At 35.6% G+C, this 24,730-nt stretch overlaps 1 protein-coding gene across 1 annotated transcript; it reads right to left on the reverse strand.

The window, feature by feature from the left end:
• Positions 1–349: 349 nt before the first annotated feature.
• On the reverse strand, positions 350–20,665 carry LOC144343113 (uncharacterized). Its single transcript, XM_085500632.1, has 22 exons — positions 20,504–20,665; positions 18,354–18,499; positions 14,282–14,397; positions 14,069–14,191; positions 11,952–12,062; positions 10,273–10,416; positions 9,713–9,835; positions 9,223–9,369; positions 9,012–9,122; positions 7,870–7,965; positions 7,625–7,654; positions 7,353–7,460; positions 6,758–7,061; positions 6,460–6,569; positions 5,719–5,882; positions 3,125–3,214; positions 2,707–2,812; positions 2,460–2,532; positions 1,665–1,722; positions 1,319–1,389; positions 1,062–1,137; positions 350–511 (listed from the first exon to the last, which is right to left on the reverse strand). Exons 1-22 carry the CDS (start codon positions 20,663–20,665, stop codon positions 350–352), a joined length of 2,631 nt encoding a protein of 876 aa, XP_085356758.1.
• Positions 20,666–24,730: the final 4,065 nt, after the last annotated feature.

Below are 24,730 nucleotides of genomic sequence, written 5' to 3' on the forward strand. Positions count from 1 at the left end.
TACGGTTTTATGATGTTCAAGATATAAACCAAGGTTGAATGAAATCCATCCATGCACGAAATTTATAAGATGATTGACTTTGTGAAGAATTTCCAGTACTAAACTGGCCGCCATTTATAAGCATGTGCATACAACAAAACATACACTTTAAATTGTTTAAAAAAAATACTTTTCATAATGCATCAGGATTTTTTTTTACTAATTGTGCATTAATGACGAATAGAAAATGTTTTACAAAACGATTTATGTCATTGTCAAGTCCCGGACAGTTTGTTGAGAGATGGGAGTAATCGACACTACTTCTCAGGTTGCAGGGTAGGGTTAAGGTTTACCAGGCTTCTCGGACTTCTTAAGTTGTCAACGCTACAGGCTTTATTCTTCTGGAAATATGACGAATGTAGGTCAGCTTGACTAGATCAAAGGCAAACTGAATAAACTCAACGATAGTTAAGAACGAAAATCCACAGTAAAGTCCAAGACTACCACCAATGCTGCTCAATAACGTCTCTTCCTGAAAATGATAAATTGAAAATTCCAAGAAATGCTATTCAGTGTACACAGAGCGTGGATGGACAATATACCGTTCTCAAATGTGCGGGTTGCAAAGGCCGCGTTGGTTGCTAATGACCGTTCTAAAATTAAGGGATGCTAATAGAAATTATGTTTTTATTTTACAAATTGTTTTAATATACTGTTTGGGCTATACACAAGGTATCACTCGCTGTGTGCGTTATTGATTAATATCAACATGGCAAGATTGGCATTGTGCCACAGCTCCAAAACGTTACCACAAAGCGAATATTTTCATTGATTAACCATTTCACTAAATAATATGGCAGATATTTGAGCAAACTCCTAAAACTGCCACCATTTTCAGAGTTGAAACTTGATTTAATGCAGAATGGGTTTGGCTGATAGCGCAAGCTCTGGTATACAACACACTGTAAGGCTCACCAGATGCACATCTTTGATGAGCTGTAGAATTTATGATCTTTTAGGGACAAACAATTTCGATTGTCGGACGTGGAATAATACAATCATTATTATACTAATATACTTACCGAAACCTCTGGCTTCTCGGTAATTAATTCAAAATTCAACTCGTCAAAGTAGAGCTCAAGACGAATGATATTTTGCCTACAAATTACACAAAATATATTATTGATGCGGCTCTTCGTACATTCCACACGTTTTTCGGGACAGTTTAATACTTGGTACTTTCTCTTACCAACCTCATTCGCTAAGGCAGACACAATCACTCAAGTAATTAGAAAACCATATATATACTTAGGATTTATATAAAACCTAACATTCTCACCTTACGGTTTCTAGATCATTAATATTCAGCGTTTTCGGGTTCTCTGCATGTATATGTTTCAGTAAGTGTTTCTGACAGAAGGAAAACAACGTATTATATTTATTTTTGATAGTACAAGTGCCATTTGAGGGCGGACGTTTAGTTATACACATTCATTTTTTACAGCCATAATACACAAATCAAGAACAACTTTTATTATATGTAACAGGAATCCTAACAAAATATTAACTCTACATACATTTTAAGAGTTCTAAGAATTAGTTATGGAACAGGATTTGTTGACAGGCACAAGCATTATATCATATATATATTGAATTATTTCACGCAGTTACCCTGGGTTACTTACCAAGTAGGTATTTGATGGCCAAAGAGATTGTGATATAGATGTTTCATAGTAACGTTCTCTGAAAATCATAGCACGAAATGTTAAGACATGCATTCAAGTCACTAACACTGGCAACATATTAGAAGGACATTGGTTCGTATTGACGATTCTAGCATATAGAAGATATTATCACACAAAGAAATGATATAACTTCTATACAACACACAGGTCGGAAAAAAACGTGACATTTTCCTATAACATTCAATGTTTCCCGCCTGACATAGCCTTTGATCCGAGTGTACTCAAAATGGCTGGTGAGAGGCAAAAAAATCACACTAATTCGATACGAATTATATGTAACAACGATGTCACAATTCGGTGTACCGTTTAGAATGTCACGCTGTTTATAAACATTTTTCAAGGCGATGTGGGACAGTAAGTTCCCGGGACAGCATCATGTTATTTATTGGTAGCCTGCTAAAATCCTGTCTATGAAAGTTATGCACAACGATACAGAACGCAACCATAGACTAACAAATCACTAAGTAGATAGGCAGCATTGTAAACTAATAAACTAATGAGTTGTAGCGAACACAACCAACTGACGTTGTCGATGAGTATGGTAAAACCGTTCTCTTAAGTGTTTAAAAGAAACAGGTGTACCAAAACGTTGTTCTATCGTCGATTGATTGGCCGCGCAATAAGTTTTATCAGAATCACAAGCTCAGCAATTGCAATGCTGTTAGTTCTATGAAATGAAACGAATTTGTACTATATCTTTAATTATACAAGTCACCATAACATTATTTCACTTACCTGCACGCTTCTGGACATTCACATCCCAATATTTTATGCTGAACACCGAAGTACATCAATTGCCTGCACGTATCTGTTAAATATACCCAATGTATGACATCAGAAGTGCAATGACAATTACGTCATATGTGTAAAACAAATCTAAGGAAATAATTTTAAAGAACACGCATTGGTAACTATTTAGAACAATCTATCGAAAATGGCTGTGAAGTTTAGGTCAACACTAAGTTACGTAGCTACAACTTACCCTGAGTGCGATTCAATAGCATACATCGAGTAGCATTCCTTAACATAGTATCTACACACCCACAGTATTCCATAATTCTATCCTGTATGCACGATTCTTCGCATGCCTATGTGATTAAAATTCGAAAATCGCCGGTGTTTTTTTTTTTGAACGGTGTTTTTTTTTTTTTTTTTTTTTTTTTTGAACGGCAGGACATTTTGAGCACATAACTTTAGAATAAGGAATGGAGTATAGCAATTAAAATCAAGCAATATTTTAGTTTAATATTATTTTACACATTCTGCAAATAGTTGGCTTCAATGTTGTTCGTTGTTCGAATTCGCGAAGCTTCTCGTCACTATGCAAGACCTTTGTTTTCAAATACTGATCACCAAATTATTAACATTAAGACTGATTTGAAATTAAGACTTGAAATTACCGATGCCTTGTAGTACTTGCCGTAGTCAGTTTCGTAATGAGTGGTAGTGACACATGTGCCGTAAGGCGCTGGTTGACGATCAACACGTGTCTGTAAGAAACAAGTCATTGTCAATGACACGTCCCCGTTCCGTTCATATTTGAGTGACATATACATTCAAAGCAGATCATGACCGAAATGCATATGTACAACACATTGTGCTAAATCTGAACAAAATCCATCCATGCATGACTGAGATCCGGTTCTGGAATTGTGAAAATACGTGATTTTGATGCATTTTCGGCCTTAAAATGGCCATCATTCCGCTATTGTTAAGCAGATCATGAAACAAATGCACATATCTATTTGTGACATGATGTACCATGTGTGTGTGAAGTTTGAACTTGATCAATCCAGACATGTCTTGGATACGGATCCAGAACTGAATTCTTTAACAAAATGGCCGCCAGTCGGCCATTTCGAACTTGATCCGAAAAAAAAGACGTGCATCAAGGTCCTATTATGTTTAATGTATGTACCAAATTTGAACAAAATCCATCCATGCATAACTGAGATACGGGTCCGGAATGGTGAAAATGTGCGATTTCAATGCATTTTCGGCCTTAAAGCGGCCCCATTTGGCTATCGTTAATGAGATCATGAAACAAATGCACATACATATTTGTGACATGATGTACCTTGTGTGTGTGAAGTTTGAACTTGTTCAATCCAGACATGTCTCGGATACGGATCCAGAACTGAATTCTTTAAAACAAAATGGCCGCCAGTCGGCTATTTCGAACTTGATCCAAAAAAAAAAATGACGTGCATCAAGGTCCTATTATGTTTAATGTATGTACCAAATTTGAATGAAATCCGTCCATGCATAACTGAGATCTGGGTCCGGAATGGTGAAAATGTGCGATTTCAATGCATTTTTGGCCTTAAAGCGGCCCCCATTTGGCTATCGTTAATGAGATCATGAAACAAATGCACATACATATTTGTGACATGATGTACCTTGTGTGTGTGAAGTTTGAACTTGATCAATCCAGACATGTCTCAGATACGGATCCAGAACTGAATTCTTTAAAACAAAATGGCCGCCAGTCGGCTATTTCGAACTTGATCCGAAAAAAAAATGACGTGCATCAAGGTCCTATTATGTTTAATGTATGTACCAAATTTGAATGAAATCCGTCCATGCATAACAGAGATCCGGGTCCGGAATGGTGCAAATGTGCGATTTCAATGCATTTTCGGCCTTAAAGTGGCCGCCATTTGGCTATCGTTAATGAGATCATGAAACAAATGCACATACATATTTGTGACATGATGTACCTTGTGTGTGTGAAGTTTGAACTCGATCAATCCAAGCATGTCTCAGATACGGATCCAGAACTGAATTCTTTAAAACAAAATGGCCGCCAGTCGGCCATTTCGAACCCGATCCAAAAAAATGACGTGCATCAAGGTCCTATTATGTTTAATGTATGTACCAAATTTGAACAAAATCCGTCCATGCATAACTGAGATCCGGGTCCGGAATGGTGAAAATGTGCGATTTTGATGCATTTTCGGCCTTAAAGTGGCCGCTATTCGGCTATCGTTAATCGGATCATGAAAAAAATGCATGTGCATATGTCCCATATAATGTGTGATGTATGAGTGAAGTTTGAACTTAATCGGTCCATGCATGTTCGAGATACAGGTGATCACGGACGCACGGACGCACGGACGCAAGGACGCACGGACGCACACAGGGCAAAACATAAGTCCCCGTTTTCGGACTGCGTCCGAACGGGGACTAATAATGTTACGTTCAGATAGTTTGTATTCTGAAATCTGGATTTTAGGAATATACCTGGCAATATATTTCTTGGGAGGGTACTGTACAGCGCATCATGAACTTAGTGCTACGTACCGGCAATTTGAAGATTGTGAGTATTTATGTAGTTGAATAAATCGCTTTTCAAAAATTGTAGTTTTGAGTTTAAAATTATTTATCATAAACCATTGTTAAATCTACATGTGATGGGATACTAAACAGTCATAAATATTTATGTTTCACAATACAACCAATACGAGTGTAATTTAGCTACGAATGATTTTAATATTTTAGTTAGATTTCAACAATGATCTAGTAGGAAACAATCGGAATTGTTTGGGTCGTCTGGTCAATTAAATTTTATTTCAATGGATTCGGATCATTGTCTGGTTAAATAATTGGACGATTTACACACTTGTTTGGCTAAGCAGCATATTAGAGACGGGTACAATCAAACATAGAACACAAACATTTATTATTTCAAATATTTTTTTAGGGGCGAGATGTACCTAACTGAACTTTTGGACAAACAATTAACATGACGCCTTCATCAACTTTGTCCGGAGAGTGTGTGCAAATTATTTAGCTGGGAATTAGTTGATCACATTTTTTAAGAATAGTTTATTCACCAACCAACCAATCTATCATTACCTTGCCAAACCAAAACTAACCTAACAAAATCAACCTAACCTAACTAAATACATTCATGCTTAACATGTGTACTAAATATTTGGTTCATTTCATTCTACAGTAAAAATTGAACCCCGTAATCGACGAGTATTTCTACCTCTTTTATTCCAATCGACACGATTTTTCCGGGAGCAATGGTAATTCCCTCGGACCATGGCAGGGCTGTCATATATGGCGGATGAATCACCACTCTGGCACCAGAATCACGACCATACACACTGATGTATTCATCTTGCTCGGTAAACAATGTCAACTTCAACCCTGTAAATTAAATATGCAAATTAGCATGACATAACATAACAGTTTTGGAAGTCTGAGATGGCACATATGTTATTCGCCAAGTGTTACTTCTCAGCAACAAAATAAATTTTCTCGAAACATGAATTTAATTTCTCACAACATATCTTTTATTTTGCCTTGAAGAACTGAAATTAACACGGCACAACATTGATGTATCCTATGAGTTTGTGTTTCGGGAAGTAAAACATATCAGACGCGTACAACGCTTTCTTGGCACAGTCCATGCATAAATAGAACAACAATGAAATAAAATGCGCAAGTTAGCAAGATATATAACCATGTCATGATATAGAACTGCTGTACTAACTCTGGGAACCATTGCTATTCACGTATACGAAATCATTGGTTATATATTGGTCCCAGTATGTCAGAGATGTGGCCTCGGACAGCGTTTTTAAACATAACATTACCACGTGTCATGTTTAATCAAATCTCATGTGATTAAGGATGTGTCTCCTGGAAGCAATGTGTTCATTTCAATGGAATAGCTAATTACGATATACATATATCGTTGCATATGTACGTAGATCAAAAATACCGTATTTGACTCCAGTTTTGGTAGATAAGAGTTGATCCGGATCGTCGGGTTCTTTATAATTATACTGGTAACAATTTCCATAACGGTCGTCGTAAAAAGTACGGAAGTCTCTGCAAAATGAAAGTAAATAATTATTAATGTATTGCAAATAAGGAATCGAAAAAATCACGACTGTGATGAGAGGACGAGAAACAACGTGACATCAAACACTTTTTTACTTATTCTGCCAGTCGTATACACTAATCTGCGCATGCGTATCACCATAACATAACCTGTCAAATGTTTAAAATAAACTTACTTTTCCATGTCACACTCTACATCATCAAATGTACAGTCTAAGACAAAATCATTTAATTGGTGCCCGAGTGTATTCATCTCGTCGATCTGGAGTTTCAGTACAGCTTCCAGATCGCTATAGTCTGGAGAAGAACTGTACGCGATAAACCCAGGCCAGTCTGGTGGATTCTCGCGTACAACTCGACCAAACATATGGTCTGTGTAGTAACGCGTAACAAAGTCTTCGTACAGGTTGGTGTCCGTTGAGAGCGCCGAGTAATTCCGCAAAAGTTCTCCCACATCCGGGACATACGTCGCACTTGCGTCTGATTAAATAAAATATAAGATAGGTTGTTGGAGTTAGCCTTATACTTTATCGGTTGCATGTCCATTATATGTTGTTTACAAAACAGAACTAACTAGCAAACATGTCTATTAGTCCCAATGCTAAGGTCATGGGATGTCGTTAGAGTTAAACCACAATCATATTATTTTTTTGAATATTTCATCCTTAGTATAGTGCCTTTACTATATTTACTTATTTATACCCATGTTAAAATACAGAAGAGAATGTTTTTATTAGTAAACAAATGAATTATGGATTGGGATGTGCTTACCTTGAAAGCAGTCGTACTCATCACTGGCATCTTCACAGTCAACCACGTTATTACACACATACTCACGTTCAACGGTCATTCCAGATGATTGACATACAAATGGACCGACTATAAATAAAAAACACAGATCATCAAAAAAGTACAAAGATAACGTTCGAAGTGTTCCAGGTATATATAGAGCTACTTACGTGTACATTACCTTATGTTACCTCATATTTATTATTGGTGTTATTTAAAATCATTGGATATCACGTGTAAAAAACATAACTTACCTTCTGTGCTAGTTGGGTCTTGTGTAGTGACTTAAATAAAAAAAATGATTAGTTAACATGCTGTAATCGACAGAACATTCAACTTATCAAATATCAGTGAGACGTGAGAGAATGGAATGCGATTTTAAACTCAAAAAAACAATTCTCGTTGGCTTTCGTGCTTTAAACAAGATTTCAGTGATCCTTTGTTAATAAAAAAATCAACAGATCACAGTGTAATCAAGGCACGGATTGGTATACATTACCAGTGCAATTGACTTCATCTGATTCATCGGTACAATCTGCATCGCCATCACAGACATAAGTCCTTGGTATAATCTCTCCACTATCGTCACATGTCGCTACAGTCAGAGAACAACAAAACTAGTTAGGTTTTAAGTTTTTTAACTACTACATATACAACATGTCAATAAATTTAAAAAAAAATGAATCAATCAATCAATCATATGAATTTATTTTTTTCTTTTTGTATTAATGATTATATAAGTTTCGAGCCAATATGCCTCTATGCAGCTTGCCCCCTAGGCTATACACTAATTTACCAGCCAATGCTACTCACATGATTAGATGGATTAAATATTAATTATTAATTAATTAGGCTATTATTATGGAGCAAAATCTATTTGATTGATAACAAATCTTCAGAATGTCATTCATTTTTTGCAATTTAATGGTTATATGATTGAGGAGAATAAGCAAATGTAGCATGTTTTGTTATATCTCGCGTATTTTAGTGGCAGGGTTGCCGTATTGTTGAAAGTTGGTATGCAAGACAGAAAATACCATTTAGCAGACAATATAAAACAACCTTTAAATATATGAAGATGTAAATTATCATGTAATAAATTATTGGAATATTTCTTGTAGTTTTCATTGAACCAAGTAACGTTCATAAAATTATGAACTTTTTCAGTCGCACAGGGTCAAAATGTTCATGACGTCAAAATGTTGGCCATGTATTACGTAATTTACGTGTGAATCTCTTCAATTATAATTCACTATAAGAATACATTTATGAAATTTGATGTCACTGAAATTTGTCGAAAGGCTAGCATGTTTTTACAACTGCAAAAATCAACGTTCCAATCTACATGTACGTTTTTCGTTGGTAGCACTATTGATTTAATCGATAATGATTGCTTATTAATACGTTTGTCCCAGATATCAGATGGTGTTTGTTTTTATTTTTCAAAGCTCGTTTTGAAAATATAGAGGTACAACGTAATTAAAACTGACCAAACTGTACGGGATTTACGGTTTCATCATAAGTAGAATTTAATGCCTAAATGTATACATACGTTGACTAATTTTGCATAAAACCACAATATGATTTGTATCACGAAGTACAAATAGAATTAGTACGCAGTGTACATAAATATATACATACGGCAATCGATCTCATCTTGACCCCCAGAACAATCCGGTTCACTGTCACACTCCCATCCAGCATAGATGCATTCTTCATCACCGCAGTGAAACTCCCCATCCGCGCAAGGGTCTGAGTAAACAAGAGTATGATCACTCATGTGTATGATATACACGTGTACAATGAATCAAATCAACAAAACATTAAATCATATTATATTAGCACTGCATACTTGTTATGGTTGCCTCAGTCCCAGAACTCGTAATACAGTTTATCTCAAGCTCATCTGTTCCATCCATACAGTCATGTTCTCCATCACACAACCATCCTTTGTAAATGCAGTAGGCTTCATCACATAAGAACTGGTCATCAGCACATCCTGCAAATAGAGCATCATCTCTGATTACTATAATTCAGGTATTCAATCCAGTGAAACTAAACACGCAACAAAGCATACCACACAAAGAAATAATTAAAAAATATAATTTGGTAAGACGTTGCACTCTTTAGGAAAATCAAATATTTTTAGAATACGATTACCACCACAATCCTCTTCATCTGATCCTGAAGCACAGTCAGCGTAGTGATCACACACATAACTCATTGGAACTCTGATTACTATAATTCAGATATTCAATTCAGTGAAACTAAACACGCAAATAAAAAATATAATTTGGTACGACGTTGCACTCTTCATGAAAATCAAATATTTTTAAAATTACCACCACAATCCTCTTCATCTGATTCGCTAGCACAGTCAGCGTACTGATCACACAGATAACTCATTGGAATACAATGCCCAGGTTCACACTGATATTCAGAGTTTGAACACTGTTGAATAGTGCCTTGTGAAACAAAAACAAAAGAAATACATGTTGGCAATTTAGGAATGAACATACGAAACTATGTTATGCTATAGTCCAAACAAAATGTTAAAAAACATTGGTGACAATTAAATCCACCAATTTAATGTACCAGCTAATCAACCGCTGGGATTTTGGTTTTCTTTAATTAAGCGATGAGATAATGGTCTCACACTATTGATCGATGTCAACACCAAAACACTTTACACAAGTCCACATATTTAATTCACACCAAAAATTAAATTCACTGCCACTTACAGGCAAAAATCAAACAATAAAGAATAAATGTAAGTAGATAAAGGTGTCACATTATCGCATTTGTTTATAATTTTGTCACAGTTTAACTCATAACAAACACGCCTCCATGCTATTTAATCACATATTTGACAGTGCAGTATATATTATGTATATTCAATTACCTGGGTTTTGGGTGGGACATGAGCTTTCATCTGCCTCGTCTTCACAGTCCGCACCTCCGTCACACTTCCAGCTCGGTGGTATACAAGTCCTATCGTTATCGCATTTAAAATAGTCCGATGCGCAATAAGTCCCGTCGTTAGAGCCTATGGTAAAATAACACATGCTCATTGTTTAACTAATTCTTTCATCTATTGGTTTAACAATGACTCGTGTACATTTCTAACATTAGCAGTAATCCAGTAAACTTGTTATTCCATTTGACTGACTACTTCAATACTTATGTGTCGCTAAATTATGAGGTGCGAACGAGGTTGTATACCTGTTCTGAAAACGAGGCAGTTGACAATAATGGCCGGGAGCTAGTTTTGATTTGTTTTTGTTTTTTGGGCTCTCTGTATGTAAAGCCCCTTTCACAATTGGCGCCTCACTCGTGCGATAATTTTTTTTTTCGAAAATATTTTTTCCGTCCTGTTGTAGAAGTGGTGTCTTTGAGTCGCAAGCAATATATAAAATCGTACGTATTTGGGATGAAAGCTCAGGAGTTCTCGAGCTTATATTGAGGGTGAAAAAAATCGTACAACGTTGCGAAGGGGGAAGACAGGTCTTCCAATAGTCTTAGGGTGGTACAACGGACTCGTACGACAGAACGCATCATCGTACGACATGAAAATACTCGTGCAACACTCGTTCGGGGTCTTATGAGTGCGTGCAAAGTCGCACAACACTCGTACTGCCTGTCGTGCAATTATTTTTCATCGCGTCAGTCGCTCAAAATATCGGAGCAGCACGTTTTTTTTTCCCGACCGAGATGCGACCATTTTGTCGCATCTGGGTCGTACAATAAGTGGTACAACGGCTACAACGAGTCGTACAACGGAAACAATTTCAAGTCGCAAGCCGTTGTAGTCTGTTTGGCACTAATTGCGAAAGGGGCTAAAGGATTCTAGCTATGTTGTATGTATAACTTTGATGCAGCGAACGAATATATCTAGGAAAGGAGTGCTAGACGAGTTGTTATATCAGCACTTAACAAAAACAATAGGGTCGAAATATAGGAAAAATAAACCTCTCAATACATCATATCCTTCTCGCATTGTATAGTGTTAATTTATGCAACATATCCAAGGCTCAATTTCTTTGTTTCTAATCTACTCACTTCTATTCAAAATAAATGAAGGGATAAAACCAGTTGGACAGCAATATCACATTATTTTGTTATATTGACGATGTGGTAGTTACCGCTTATATATTACATAATTTTGATAGGTACTTCTGGCCATTCTATTAAAACTTTGGTCATCAGAAGCAGCATGTAACCCATTTAAAAAAAAGAAAAAAATACTTCCAACAAAAAGGTAAAATTACTTTTGAAGGCGTCATGCCCACTACAGATTAGACAAACACAACGCGACTCAGATGTGACACAAGCACAACACTGTTCCTGTATCATATGCAACATACCGCTATTTGAGTTCACAGCGCAATTTAGGCGTCACATGCCTTACACCATTGGTTTGGATTGCCTATGCATTTTACCGATGTGAGTGCAAGTACTCAGTGGACTAAACATAACATGCATTATTACTATGTATTGAAATGATATGTTAATATTTCAAGGTAGCGCATGAACATTATGCATCCCATATGTAGTATTACTGTGATATTATTACACACTCACATTCTTTTTCATCACTGCCATCGTTACAATCATTGTCGCCATCACAGAGATAATTAACGGGTATACAGCGCCCATTATCAAGACAGCTGAACTCCTTTTTCTCCTTGCATACTACAAATAAAATATACACCCAACATTAGTTTTACGTTCACGTTGCTTTGCGAACAATGCATACTTTTATTGTGTCGTGTGTTACATGTGAGTGGTATGGTATATTGCCTAGGCTGGTAGGATTCATGGCAAATAGGTAATGATATTCTGAATTAATATATCACTGTTATCAACGCGATATAAACTAGAATGTCATAATTGGTAGCATTGTCATTCGAAGTGCTGGTAGGACCAATTGCAAGAAATACATACAGTAACAAAGACATTGTTATGTTGCAACTCGTCAATGTGTGTGCACCCAATGACAGGGACACAGATTGAAAAGAAAACAACATTTCAACACACTTAAATAGCACAAAGATAAAATACCTGAAAATAAAACAAAACAAACATACATTTTGAGCAATGTCTCTCTGACCACGTTGTAATATATTGTCTTGCATAGGCAATTAGGTGATTGGTCGGATTGTCATATTTGTATGGATTTAAACTTTCTGAGTAGTGTGTCATGAATTTTTATTATGTATCTTTATTTTCATTTGCATAAGTGATTTTGTGACGTGCGCCCTCTGTGGCAGAATGAATACAGACAGGTGGGGCTAAGATGGCGGAGTAGGTAGCGAGTGGTAGTGGGTAAAGTCGGAGTCTTCAGCGAATGGTATTGAGGCGAGTTACCGGAACTACTGATTAGTTAAGGTAGACTTTAGTGAATTTTTGGGCGTGGCCCATGTCATTAGGGATAGCCTGTTTAAAGGCAAACGGGACAGAGCTGTTCGCGCAATTATTGTTGGGCGTGTATTTTGCATTGTGTCATACTGATCGCTTATAGCGTTCTGTGACATATGAAGTTCCCCCTTCAGAAGATTCTACTGATAGATGTACCATTCAAAAGGGTTGCTGTTGATTTAGTTTGTCCTATTTATCCCCCTAGTGAGAAAGGTCATAGATTTATTTTGACACTTTTATTTGGGGGATTAAACTTTAAAATCGCCAGACTAAGTTATAAAAAAACGGAGGGTCCGGACCCCAAGAACCCCCTCCCCCGAGATCCGCCACTGATAGTAGACTATGCTACCATGTATCCAGCGTTCTGTGACAAAGTGCCTGCTACATTATCCTAATACGCATCCGGCCATGCATTTAAATTTACTACAAATTCGTATATAGTGCCTTGTGTTAATATATTCACATCCCGGCTCATCGATAAATTTATCTGTGCTTTCAATTATTCCCCATTCGATCGCCATCCGAAAACTTGGACTTATGAATTGTCCTCATGCTTGAACCGATTCACACTTCACACATACATCCTACATAGCATTATACATATTGCACATCAATTTGTTTCACGATCTGATTCAATGGCCGAATGGCGACCGTTTTGGTGCTGAAAAACCATCGAAATAAACATTTTCTCGGCTGTTTACAGATGGATTTTGTTCAAACTTGGTACATACAATTGGACATTATTGGACTTTGATGCACTCATTCTGTTTTTCAGAACGGATTCAAAACGGCCAACTGGTGGCCATTTTGTTTTAATGAATGCAGTTGTAGTGCCATATCTTTCAATATGACTAAGTACTCGTTTGACGAGCAGATACAAGATGACTGAATGTTAAAAAATCTTAATAATCAAGCATCATCTTCTGGATCCATATCTCTGACATGTTCAAACTACTGTAAACGAAATTATATATACACGATTACTTGATAAACTTAGTAAAGATACCTCACACAAACCTACATAATCATTTTGACATCCATCTCTACTTGGTTTTTTAGAATATTTGCATATTTTTGTATGGTCGTATGATTGTATGACTTTGAATTTGAGACAAACTGTCAAACAGTAGTCCAGAATTGACATATAAAATGGTGTTACAATGTTATACCATTTTGTCACTCGACACAATTTACCACAAAAATGTGTACAGTGCATGTGACCCCGTGTTTTTTGACAATCTAAATCATCAGAAGCAAGTATATAATGTTACTTTTCCTACCACAATCGTTTTCATCTTCACCATCATAGCAATCCAAATTCCGATCACACTGAAACTTAAGCTTGATGCAAACTCCCATATTACTGCCAGAAGAACACCTAAATTGTGCACTGCCACATCTACCTGTAAATATAGAATTATTTCCTTCATATGTGTCACCCAGTTCTTTCGTAATGTCAGTAACGAATCGATGTACCATTGCGTCATACTCACCATATCTACATCCGATCTCGTCGCTTCTGTCCCGACAGTTATCATATCCATCACACTGAAGGTAGCTCTTAATGCATCCTGTGTTGTTACATGCGAAGTCATTGGGCATACATCCTCTGTCATCTATGAATGTATTGAAAAAATTAAACTTACAAAGTACATGACTGCGACTGTGAGCGTCACACAATCGGTAATCGAAATGGTTTTGCGTGACTGAAGGTATACTACACTGTGTGCAAAGTAAGAATCGGAAATTTTCCTGATTGAACACAACTCATCTAATTTGTATTAAATTGCTTGCCCTCAATTAGGTCATCCCCTTTGTTCAATGGCTTTATTTTCCACGCCTTATGTTTAAAGGTCATAATGTTGATGTCCAAGCGAACCCATGAATACTGGAGCAACTGAAAAATGGTAAATTAATTGTACACGCAAACAGACAGAACATTATCACAACATAAAACGCAGGTTTTGAGTTCGTTATTACGACAATCGCTCGCTAAGGCAGGCATACACGCTACCTTCCACGCCACACTCACTGCACCAAAAGACGCCGTTCGAAATGACTTATGGTGAACACCATTCCACAGATGGTAATGTACTGCTATGTAGTATTTCCCAATCATTCAGACTTCTGCCTTATTGATTAAGGAATAACGCGCCTGAAGATTCGTCTGTCCAATTGGATGCAGTCGCATATTTTAACACATGTCAAAACTCACCACATCTCAATACATCCACGGTAACGAACAGGTTAACAGTTGAACCGCATTCTTGAATGAGTTGACGTTGACACGACATGTCATGACAGGAAACTGGGAATGACAGTTTTCATTCTCCCTTAGCCAGTACTACCATATGCTATTTTCATTGTTCACTGTGACATCTCGCAGAATGCCCGAAAACAATCTCGCAAAAAAATGAATGATTTGTTTTTGAATTTGGATTTCGCTATTTTATATAGTTCAATGCCGAAATGCCTATTTTACAGAGGGGAATATGGCGTTGAGTTATCCTTATAATTGGCCATCATCAATTACATATCACATCATTAACTGTGGAAATAAACCCTAACATTGTTGAATCCAACGCAATGTTTTGAAGCCAAGACGCTATAAGTTTTGTTTATCCTGTTTGAACGTTCGATTTCACGCAACACGCAGGAAAACTGTTTATCACTATTTGAATCCTCAAATAGATAAAATTTCCTCTGTTTATGTGTATTGCATGGTCACAGTCGGAGTCTTTGGAGTTAGTGCATGTGTGTATGTTCCACTGATATCTCGGGAACCAATTATCAGATTAATGAAACTTGGTACATACTCTAGGATAATGCTAAGACCTGGTTAGTTTTTGGCTGAAATTACGTGCATATTAATTACCTAATTAGCAATATTAATTAACCAAAATTAAGCATTTACACTTGTTTCTATTTTAATATTAAACATATTTCAATAAACCTTGTACATACTCTAGCATAATGCTCAGACCTGATTATTCTTTGGTTAAAATTCCATGTATATTAGTTGCTTAATTTGCATATTAATTAACTGATTTAAACTTTTTCATTTGTTTCTCATGTACTATTAAACAGATTTCAATGAAACTTGGTACATACTCTAGGATAATTCTCAGACCTAAGTGCATGCATATCAATGACCAAATTTGAATAATAATTAGCCAATTTTAAGCGTTTTCATTTGTTTTCAAGTACCTTTCAACTGATTTGAATGAAGCATGGTACGTAGTTGCTTTTGAATAATAATGCATAAACTTAATTAGTTTTTGTTTAATATCTGTGTATATTAATTACCTAATTTGCATATAAATTAGCCAATATTCAACTTTGCTAACAATATCACAACCACGCATCAGATTCAATAAAACTTGGTGCATACACATGTAGATGCTTATAGATAAGCCATAACTCAATGACATGTTCAGTTTAAGGTTAAATTTTGTGTTTACTAATGACCTCATTTGCATAAATCAACCAATTTTTAGGTGCTCCATAAATATCTTGAGTACTACTAATCAAAAATCTTAATGACATTAGGCTTTTAGATAATCCACAGTTATGATTAATTAATTGAACTATATTACTATACCTAACTTTAATGTACTGGATACTGTTGCAGATACGGTCATGCAACTAGTGCTTTAGTTTCGTTGTCTGACAAGATATATGACTAAAATATTAAATCATCATAAATGGTCATTATTCCATGAAATATTTATAATTGTTAAACTATACTTGGAACCACCCTAGGAGAGTTCTTTCCATACTTTCTTCGATTTGTATCTGGCTATAGCTTTCTATAGCTGACCAGCTACACCAGAACGGACATATTTCGCATCTACCTCAACCCCATGCAACAAAAATTGATACTATGTGTTCATTATGGTCCATTTCTCCTCGACGAACAAGTACATAAATGAAAATTTAGTCAAAGACGAGAAAACTGCACAAGAAATTTGCCGTATTTACACGTATCGGCAATGCAAGCTGACATGCGACTTCCCCTTCTGACGTCACAAGGGGAATTTCAGTATGCAAATAAGAAGCTAATGAGGAGCCTCGTTTTAAAATATGCAAAAATAAAGTTACCGTAGATTGAGTTTTTCACCTAAAAAAATAATTCTTGCTTAGAAACATAAAAATTATTAATATTTATGTAACAATGGATAATTTTAGGCGTGAAAATAGCAGCCATTTCACAGGCACTTTAAAAACAACATTATCAATTCAGGTAGGATGCACTGCAAGTTACATAGATGTGTTTGCGTCTGTTTTCACAAACTTTTTCTCTGCCAGGTATTTCTGTTATGTCTTGTATATTTGTTCATCGTCTAATATATTCAAGTCATATTGTATTCTCACCTATAATGTACACTAAATACACGCCCAACTATTCGCATTGGTGCATAATCTAATCATAAATTAATTTTAATCGTATCCTTCGCTTATGCTTGGCTTAAGGTAATCATGTGAGCTACATATAGCAATTAATATAACGGTAGCAATTCATTGTGTAATAACTATTATGTCAATTTCCATAACCATAAAAGTGAATATATTTATGAAATAATAGCCATTGGTCTCTACTTTACGTTGCACTTATTAGACAAGTACAGGTAAATGAGTGCACCGTGTAAAAAAAAACGTTTCCTTTTATGGCTGTTGATTTCTTATCTGAACTAAGCAAGGGTTTTTAGTAGCGTATATAAGAAGTCCCCGGGGAAAATTAGCATATTCGGTGGAAGATAATAACCAAGCGTACGAGATGTTTTATATCCTGTTGTTATTTGTAAATTTCCAATTGTTGTCTTTGATGAAACTGTTATCTTGATAAGAATTCATGTTCTCTTTTATATTATGAAAAATGTTATGCACCCATTTTCGCAAGAATTAGTTATATAATGATTCCCTCGCAGAGTTTGGGTTTTATTTCTACAAACTGACATTTTGATATGACATTTTCAATGGTCAGTATAAGCCCGCCACGCATTGCGCGTTCAAGATTTTGTATTTAAAATTGCAGTGCTAAAACTTACTCCATAGACCATGGCATAGATGGACAGATGCATTTTAGTATACTTCAATGAACTGGCGGAATAAATGCATCTTTTTTTCATTACACAGACTAAATGACGGGGTCTCGGCATCCAAAGAATGTCATTTCCGCAGCAACATTTTCTTTCGTTTTTGATCTGGGTTTTCGAAGCTTCTCAAATCTACACGGTTTGTTTTTCCTACGTGTTGATCCTACACAGAAACGACACCTCGACGTTCACATAGTTTTTAATATTAGTTTTACAAGAATGTAACTTTGGACGTTTTATTATCTTGTGACACTCTGCTCAATACACACTTTTAATTGTCTTATACGTAACCTGGTCAGTGCGAAGAATATACGCGAATATTAGTTCGTCGCTTTGCTAGGTGATTATCACCCACTAAATATGTAAATTTTACCAGAAGGCTCTTCCACTAACGAATACCACTGCTCGTTTATAACCCCCTAATCCAATTGAATAGACCTAATTTATTCATTTTATTCCATTTATTTACTTACCATAGTATGGTAACACTATGTCGTCGTCCACTTTGTTGAGGTCCTTATGCTCGGATTTCTCGATGGCAGATTTTCTTAGTTTATTTGTATTGCATATACTGATACCTGGGAATTGCAAATGTGACGCAGAAACTACTTTGATCTGTTAAAAAAATAAATTTATTAATTAAAAAACCGAGTAGTGGTCATTTACCGGAAATCATACACCGGTGGGTGCATCTAAACAAAATTGTCCTATTCATTTATTTCACACAAAACGTTTAATTATTTATATGAACGTTCCCAGGCCGGATTTTAGGCAACACTTTTTCTGGTTACACATATTAATAGTAATATTATTAGACGAGTTGCAGTCTGTGTTTATACATGATTCATCGTACTGCAAGCCTCATACGTGTATCACTAGTCTACTGTGTGTTGCCGTGATAGGATAACACACTAAGTCCGTGTTTCGACTTGTGAATTTCTATATTACGCACCTATTAGAATTATGTCGGCCGATATCTCTTGTAAATGAATGTACACTAGAAGCAGTCACAAGCGAAACTGAAAGGTTATTCCACTCTTGTACCGTTCTATTTGCAAAAACAAATTACTATACCTGTGTTCTACAAGGTAACAGGTTCAATTTGAGTTGATTTAAATTTATAGTATACATTTCAGGACCAAAACCATTCACGCGGGATGATTACATTTCTGTGAACTATTTTTATAACACATGAACTGTAATTCTTCTAATCTATAGATGTCTCAAACTGTATTGGCAAAGTCTAGTTTTGAAATAATTACACTGTTACACACTTTCATGATAGCATCTAACTCGGAATGTTTCCGTATATAACCAAGTAATGTGTTACATTTTTAGTTGCTAGTTTTTTTTTTTACAATAATCGTTCTATTTCAGGTCATAATTCAGTTATACACCTTACAATACGTTTAACAGTTTGATATCACACTCATTCAAATAACTTACAAACAACAGACAAATTACAGCGCAATCAAACTACTGACAAAAAAGTATAGTATTCCCTACTATATAATCAAATCAGTAAGAGAATAATATATATAATTGACCATTTAATGATAGACATGTACCATTAAAATGGCGCATTGGATTGTGGGGAAACAAAACAAATGTCGCACATGCGCAACGCGACGAACACCACCCTTTAATCATTCAAATGACATATGCATTACCAGTCCCCGAAGCCATCGATACCACGGGATATATGCACGCATAGTGTATATATGGAAATACACAAAAGATTCTAATATTGTCGTTGAAAACATGCTAAGAGTTTATATTTATCGCTCAATATATCGCTGTATACATTTTCGAGCAAAGAATTCTTCGATAAAATAATAGAAAGAAAAAAAAAAGTGTGCATTTGCTGACGGGGAAGCGCGTAAACCAAATTTCCCATAATTCCGAGAAAGAAAGAACCAGCGAAAGACGAGGAGTGCCTGACGACAATTACATCATCTCTAATTCGGGCAATAATCTTGACATAGAGTGGAACATGTGCTGGATTCTAAACTATGAGTAATACGATGATGTCTTCTTTGATTATTCTGCTATAATACTACTATCAATACAAGTTCGTGTCTATTTGATGGAGTTAAAACCTCATTTGCAATATCGCTACTGTATTTTGATTTTGAGGCCAGGATTATTGGTGTCACAGACAGAATAGAACCAAACAAAGTATAAAATTACCGCCTACAAAACCAAATCAGGCAAGCCTATAACGTACAATATCCTAAGAATCAATTTTACAGATCGAGATGTTCATGATTGCTACAGAACACTTATAGTAAACGAGGAATTTATTGAAGAAACCATTCCGAATGACATAGAATTAAAGACATAGAAGAAGATTTCAGTTGCGCTATATAGACGAGCACCAAACACTGAAGTAGATAGTTTTACCAATTAGTTTAGTGCCGTGATGACGACGGACTGCCATACACGACAAAGGTACCTATTTTGCCATTAAGTTCCAAGCTGAAGATAAAAAATGCTAACATGAAATGGCTATGGTTACCTGTATAAAATCTAGACTAAAATACTGATATCAAATAACATAAACTGAACAACGTGACAGAACACGTTTCTTGGCACAAATAAAATATAAGTGTGACTTACTTTGATCTTGACATCCCATTCCAAGTATTGAACCATGAGCATGGATATCTGGATCACTGCACCCGTAAGAGCGGCCAAGAAGACGATAGCCCAAAACAAACTCACGCAGATACCACGGCCTTCAAACGCCTTCGGCAGTCCGTGTGCCGTTGTTACAGACATAAATTGGTGGACAGAGTCCTTGTAGGATTCCTTCTCATGTTCTTTCAATTTTATGTCATCTTTGTCAGCGATTTGGGAATTCCGCATCTCAATTCCGGACGTTGCCCAGCAATTGGTCGGGTGCTCACGGTTATCGCCTCTCGCAAACATCTATAGTGAATTAGATAATTACGATGATAGGATAGAGTAAGATATTTTATTTGGAATGTTCATAATTCGGGTAGCAAGACTGATAACAAGAAACGACACAATTGTAACATTTTATATTCAAATAACGAGAGTGTATGTTTACGCAATGTACCCCGTGTACCGTATATCCCGTCTGAACATTCTACCACAAAGTACTGTGCGCTACAATAATGTCGGGCATATTTCAATGCGACAATTGGCGTCGTGGTAAAAGTTACGCTCAATAGCGGCAAACACACTATACAGTATTCGCTGTACACTACTACATTCGGTATACATATATTTATACCTTCAACTAACCTTCGGTCAGGAAATATACTCTGAATACTAGACGTCTGGCGAGATGCACAGAGTGCGTCTAAAGTCGTCTGTAAATGCCCAAGTAACGTGTTTTAAAGAGCATTTTATGTTGTTGGCGATTGCCATGGTGATGTGATTAATTTAACTTTGAGTTGTTCAAAAGTATCAATAATTAATTTGCTGTCCATCGTACATCATCATGCAACAGTGCTGAAATAATGAGTAATGCAAATAAATGCGAAGAAATTACGGCACGCTGTAACTTATTGCGTTACGGTGACAATAATATATAATAATAATAATAATAACAATTCTTATTTTAGTACCATGTATTTTCCACGGGAAACGGTTTTAACGTGCATATATGTTATGTTGAATGTTAATTAATCCGTAATGATTGAAATGCCATAAATTTATTTCAGGTTTCACAATACAAATGCGCATTTTTTAACGATGAATAAGGGCCATTTGATAGCGAGATATGTTTACGACCAAGGCAAGAGAATGTGTTAAGCACATACGGCATTTAAGTAACACACTGTTAACACACAAAAAATGTCTCTAACCTAATGCCATAAAGAGGCACGCAAACATGCCCAGTGAACGTTATATAGTTTTACAATATTTCTTTATATATTTTATGATATATCATGTGTCTGTCTGTCTGTCTGTCTGTCAACTGATCTTGAAGTTACCTGATAAAACAGTGACAATTTTGTTAAACATTTAGCATGAATTCAGAGTTTATACATCAGCGGTCCTGAATATAAGAAAACTATAACACCGGCTGCCCGTTGAACAAATATTATTAGCAGGTAAATTTCACCCTCTATTGGAAGTAAGTGTTTCTTGTTCGAAATGTGTCGTGCTCTTGGTTTTGAATAAATAATTAGTAATTACTTCCGCTTCTACGACATATGAATTGTTGTACGGAGAGAACCGCAATTACACAGTTCGCTGGCAGTTTAAAATTGAAGTAATTGTTATTTTGCTGTCATATGATTTGCTTCAATGATGACAATGATGGCAGAATGATAAATAAGTTAATGTGTTGAAGATATAACTGAAAAATGAGATAATTTAGCTCAATTTCAACTGCATGGACGATGTACGTGTTGACATTTGCTGCTGTTCGTGAATCTATAATTGACTGATTGTATGACTATTTGAAATACGTAAATCTCGTTCCTAAATGTGTTGAAGAATGTAGATTTACCAATAGAAGTAGTTTCGACTATATATATTATAAGACGTGAGTGCGTGAATGAGCCATTACTGAGAGTATACAAGGTCATATAAACCTATTAAATACATGTATTTATATCTCATACCGTCATGACAGTTTCCTGTAATGAGGAAGTGATAATACTACTAAATATTATTAAATATCTACACACTGTGTGATATAAACCTTATTATCTGATTGGTCAATGCAAGCCGATTACTGTAAAATACTTCATTTTCGCTTGGAACACCCCTTTTTCTTGTCAAAAATCAGTGAAAATAAATTCTATACAAAACATCCAAAAACTCTTTCCAGCGAAAATTTATTCCAGCTAAAATAAACTATTCTATAGTAAACCTGTTTATATCATGAACGACATAATACACCAATATCTCAATATGTTGGTTTCACACTATTCTCCGCGCACGCGCAAGTTTGTTTCACTAGTGGCCAGCTGTCATTCCCAACAGGATGTGTAAAACTCACGGGTCAAATTTAAGTAGCTGATGTCACCAATGCATTCCTGAACTCGTAAATATAATGAATTCTCAAAACATAATTGTTGACTGATGGAACGGCCATGAGACAAACGAAGTCTTTACTTTGTGTTTGAAAGCTTCAATGCTAAACTATGTGATCAAATTCGTGACATCACACTATTAGCTTTATTTAACACGCCACAAATTAACAAATTACCTTGTTTAATTGTAAGATCATTCATATAGATAATCTTCAAATATTTATCTGTATTTCCGGCATTACAAATTGCAGATGGCTGTTCTGATACTTTACTATGGGATAGGCAATCGAGATGCAAGGTCTTCCACAGGGCAAAAGGTATGCAATTTGCGCTCGATTGCCCTATCAAGAAGGTTTCTGATTTGAAAATATCATTATTGCAGTCATTGATTTAAAAAATATATAATTTGAGTGTTTTGTACATATTTTCTTAAGCATTCCAATTCCAATGTAAGCAAGTCGATTAACTTCTGCGTTAAAGCAGGCAATTACTTGTGATTGTGGGCTGTCATGCAGATGACTTCGTCCAGTACACGGCCAGTCAACATTACGTTGCCAGTATTCTACAAAACTCCTTCGTTTTTGATACATAAACCGTGCAATATATAGCATTGTCAACACTACACGTCTCAGGCCAGTAATTGACTCGTGATATATTCATGAAAGAAAACAATACCTGTTTATCAATATATACATATATACTACATAATCACAAATGTATGTAAAAGTATTCTATGTTTCTATGAGAGTGGATACAATTATTTTTACCCACATTTTGCCGAGTTATATGGGCTAGTACTGGTCCAATAAGCCGATTTTTCTCTCTTTGAATGTTTACAGAATGACGCTCTTTTTCATTGTCATTTATCGTATAATCGCGTTTAGTGTATCACGTGGATACACTCGTACTCTTTGTTGGTTTGTTCTTTTGCTACCAAATCTCAAACGTTTTTTAAAATCTAATATCTCCTTACCATCTACATTTTACCGGATATTAAAACATAGGTCAGCTATGACGTCATGGCCATTTAAATAATCAATGCAGCAATTCTACTTTTCATCTATCAATATGCAAATTAGTTACAATACATTGTCCTAATTCTGACATTAAAATAATTAAGTATAATAAAATACTGAGTAGTACCAAGTAAGCACATATTTTTTTTGTCTTGTCAGTGAATCTACATATATAGCATTACAGTCACGTCGATTTTTGTTAAACCTAAACATTCTAATGATTTGGCTACCTGAACATAAAATGATCAGCATATTTTAGTGAAAACACAAAAATAAACATGTAAAATATGTTAAACAAAATCGGTGTGGCTGTTATGTTTTCGCGTGTGTTTTTCCACATTTTCCCGAAAAAAATAGGATATCCAATTTAATTTCTCCACAGTAATCACTTGAAACTAACGTAACATTGAGTTTTGATTAGTGTGAATTATGTGTTTTCATAGGATATATAGTTTGAAATTGTTCTATGAAAATAATTAATGTGCATTTAACTTCCTGAAAACTTCAACTACATCTTTAATTCACATTTCATACTCTTAAGCTTAGTCTAAATATGTAATTAACCTCAGCAGAGTTTGTCTCATAGTCCGTGTGTCATGATTTTGGGTCAACCCGTTATCATTGACAAATAAGTGACAAACACTAAATATTCATACAAATGTTGGTACGTATGCTGTAGTCTATTGTTCTGGTTATACGTTTATTTTTTGAAACTTGTTGATGTTATTCTAATTTCAATAGTTACAAGATTAACACGTGATATGCAGGTCACGTGCCACCAATTATCCTATTAGGGTTTGTATCAAAACCTATGG

This window comes from Saccoglossus kowalevskii, chromosome 6 (assembly GCF_978046115.1).
Source record: "Saccoglossus kowalevskii chromosome 6, keSacKowa6.1, whole genome shotgun sequence".
Lineage (NCBI taxonomy): Eukaryota > Metazoa > Hemichordata > Enteropneusta > Harrimaniidae > Saccoglossus > Saccoglossus kowalevskii.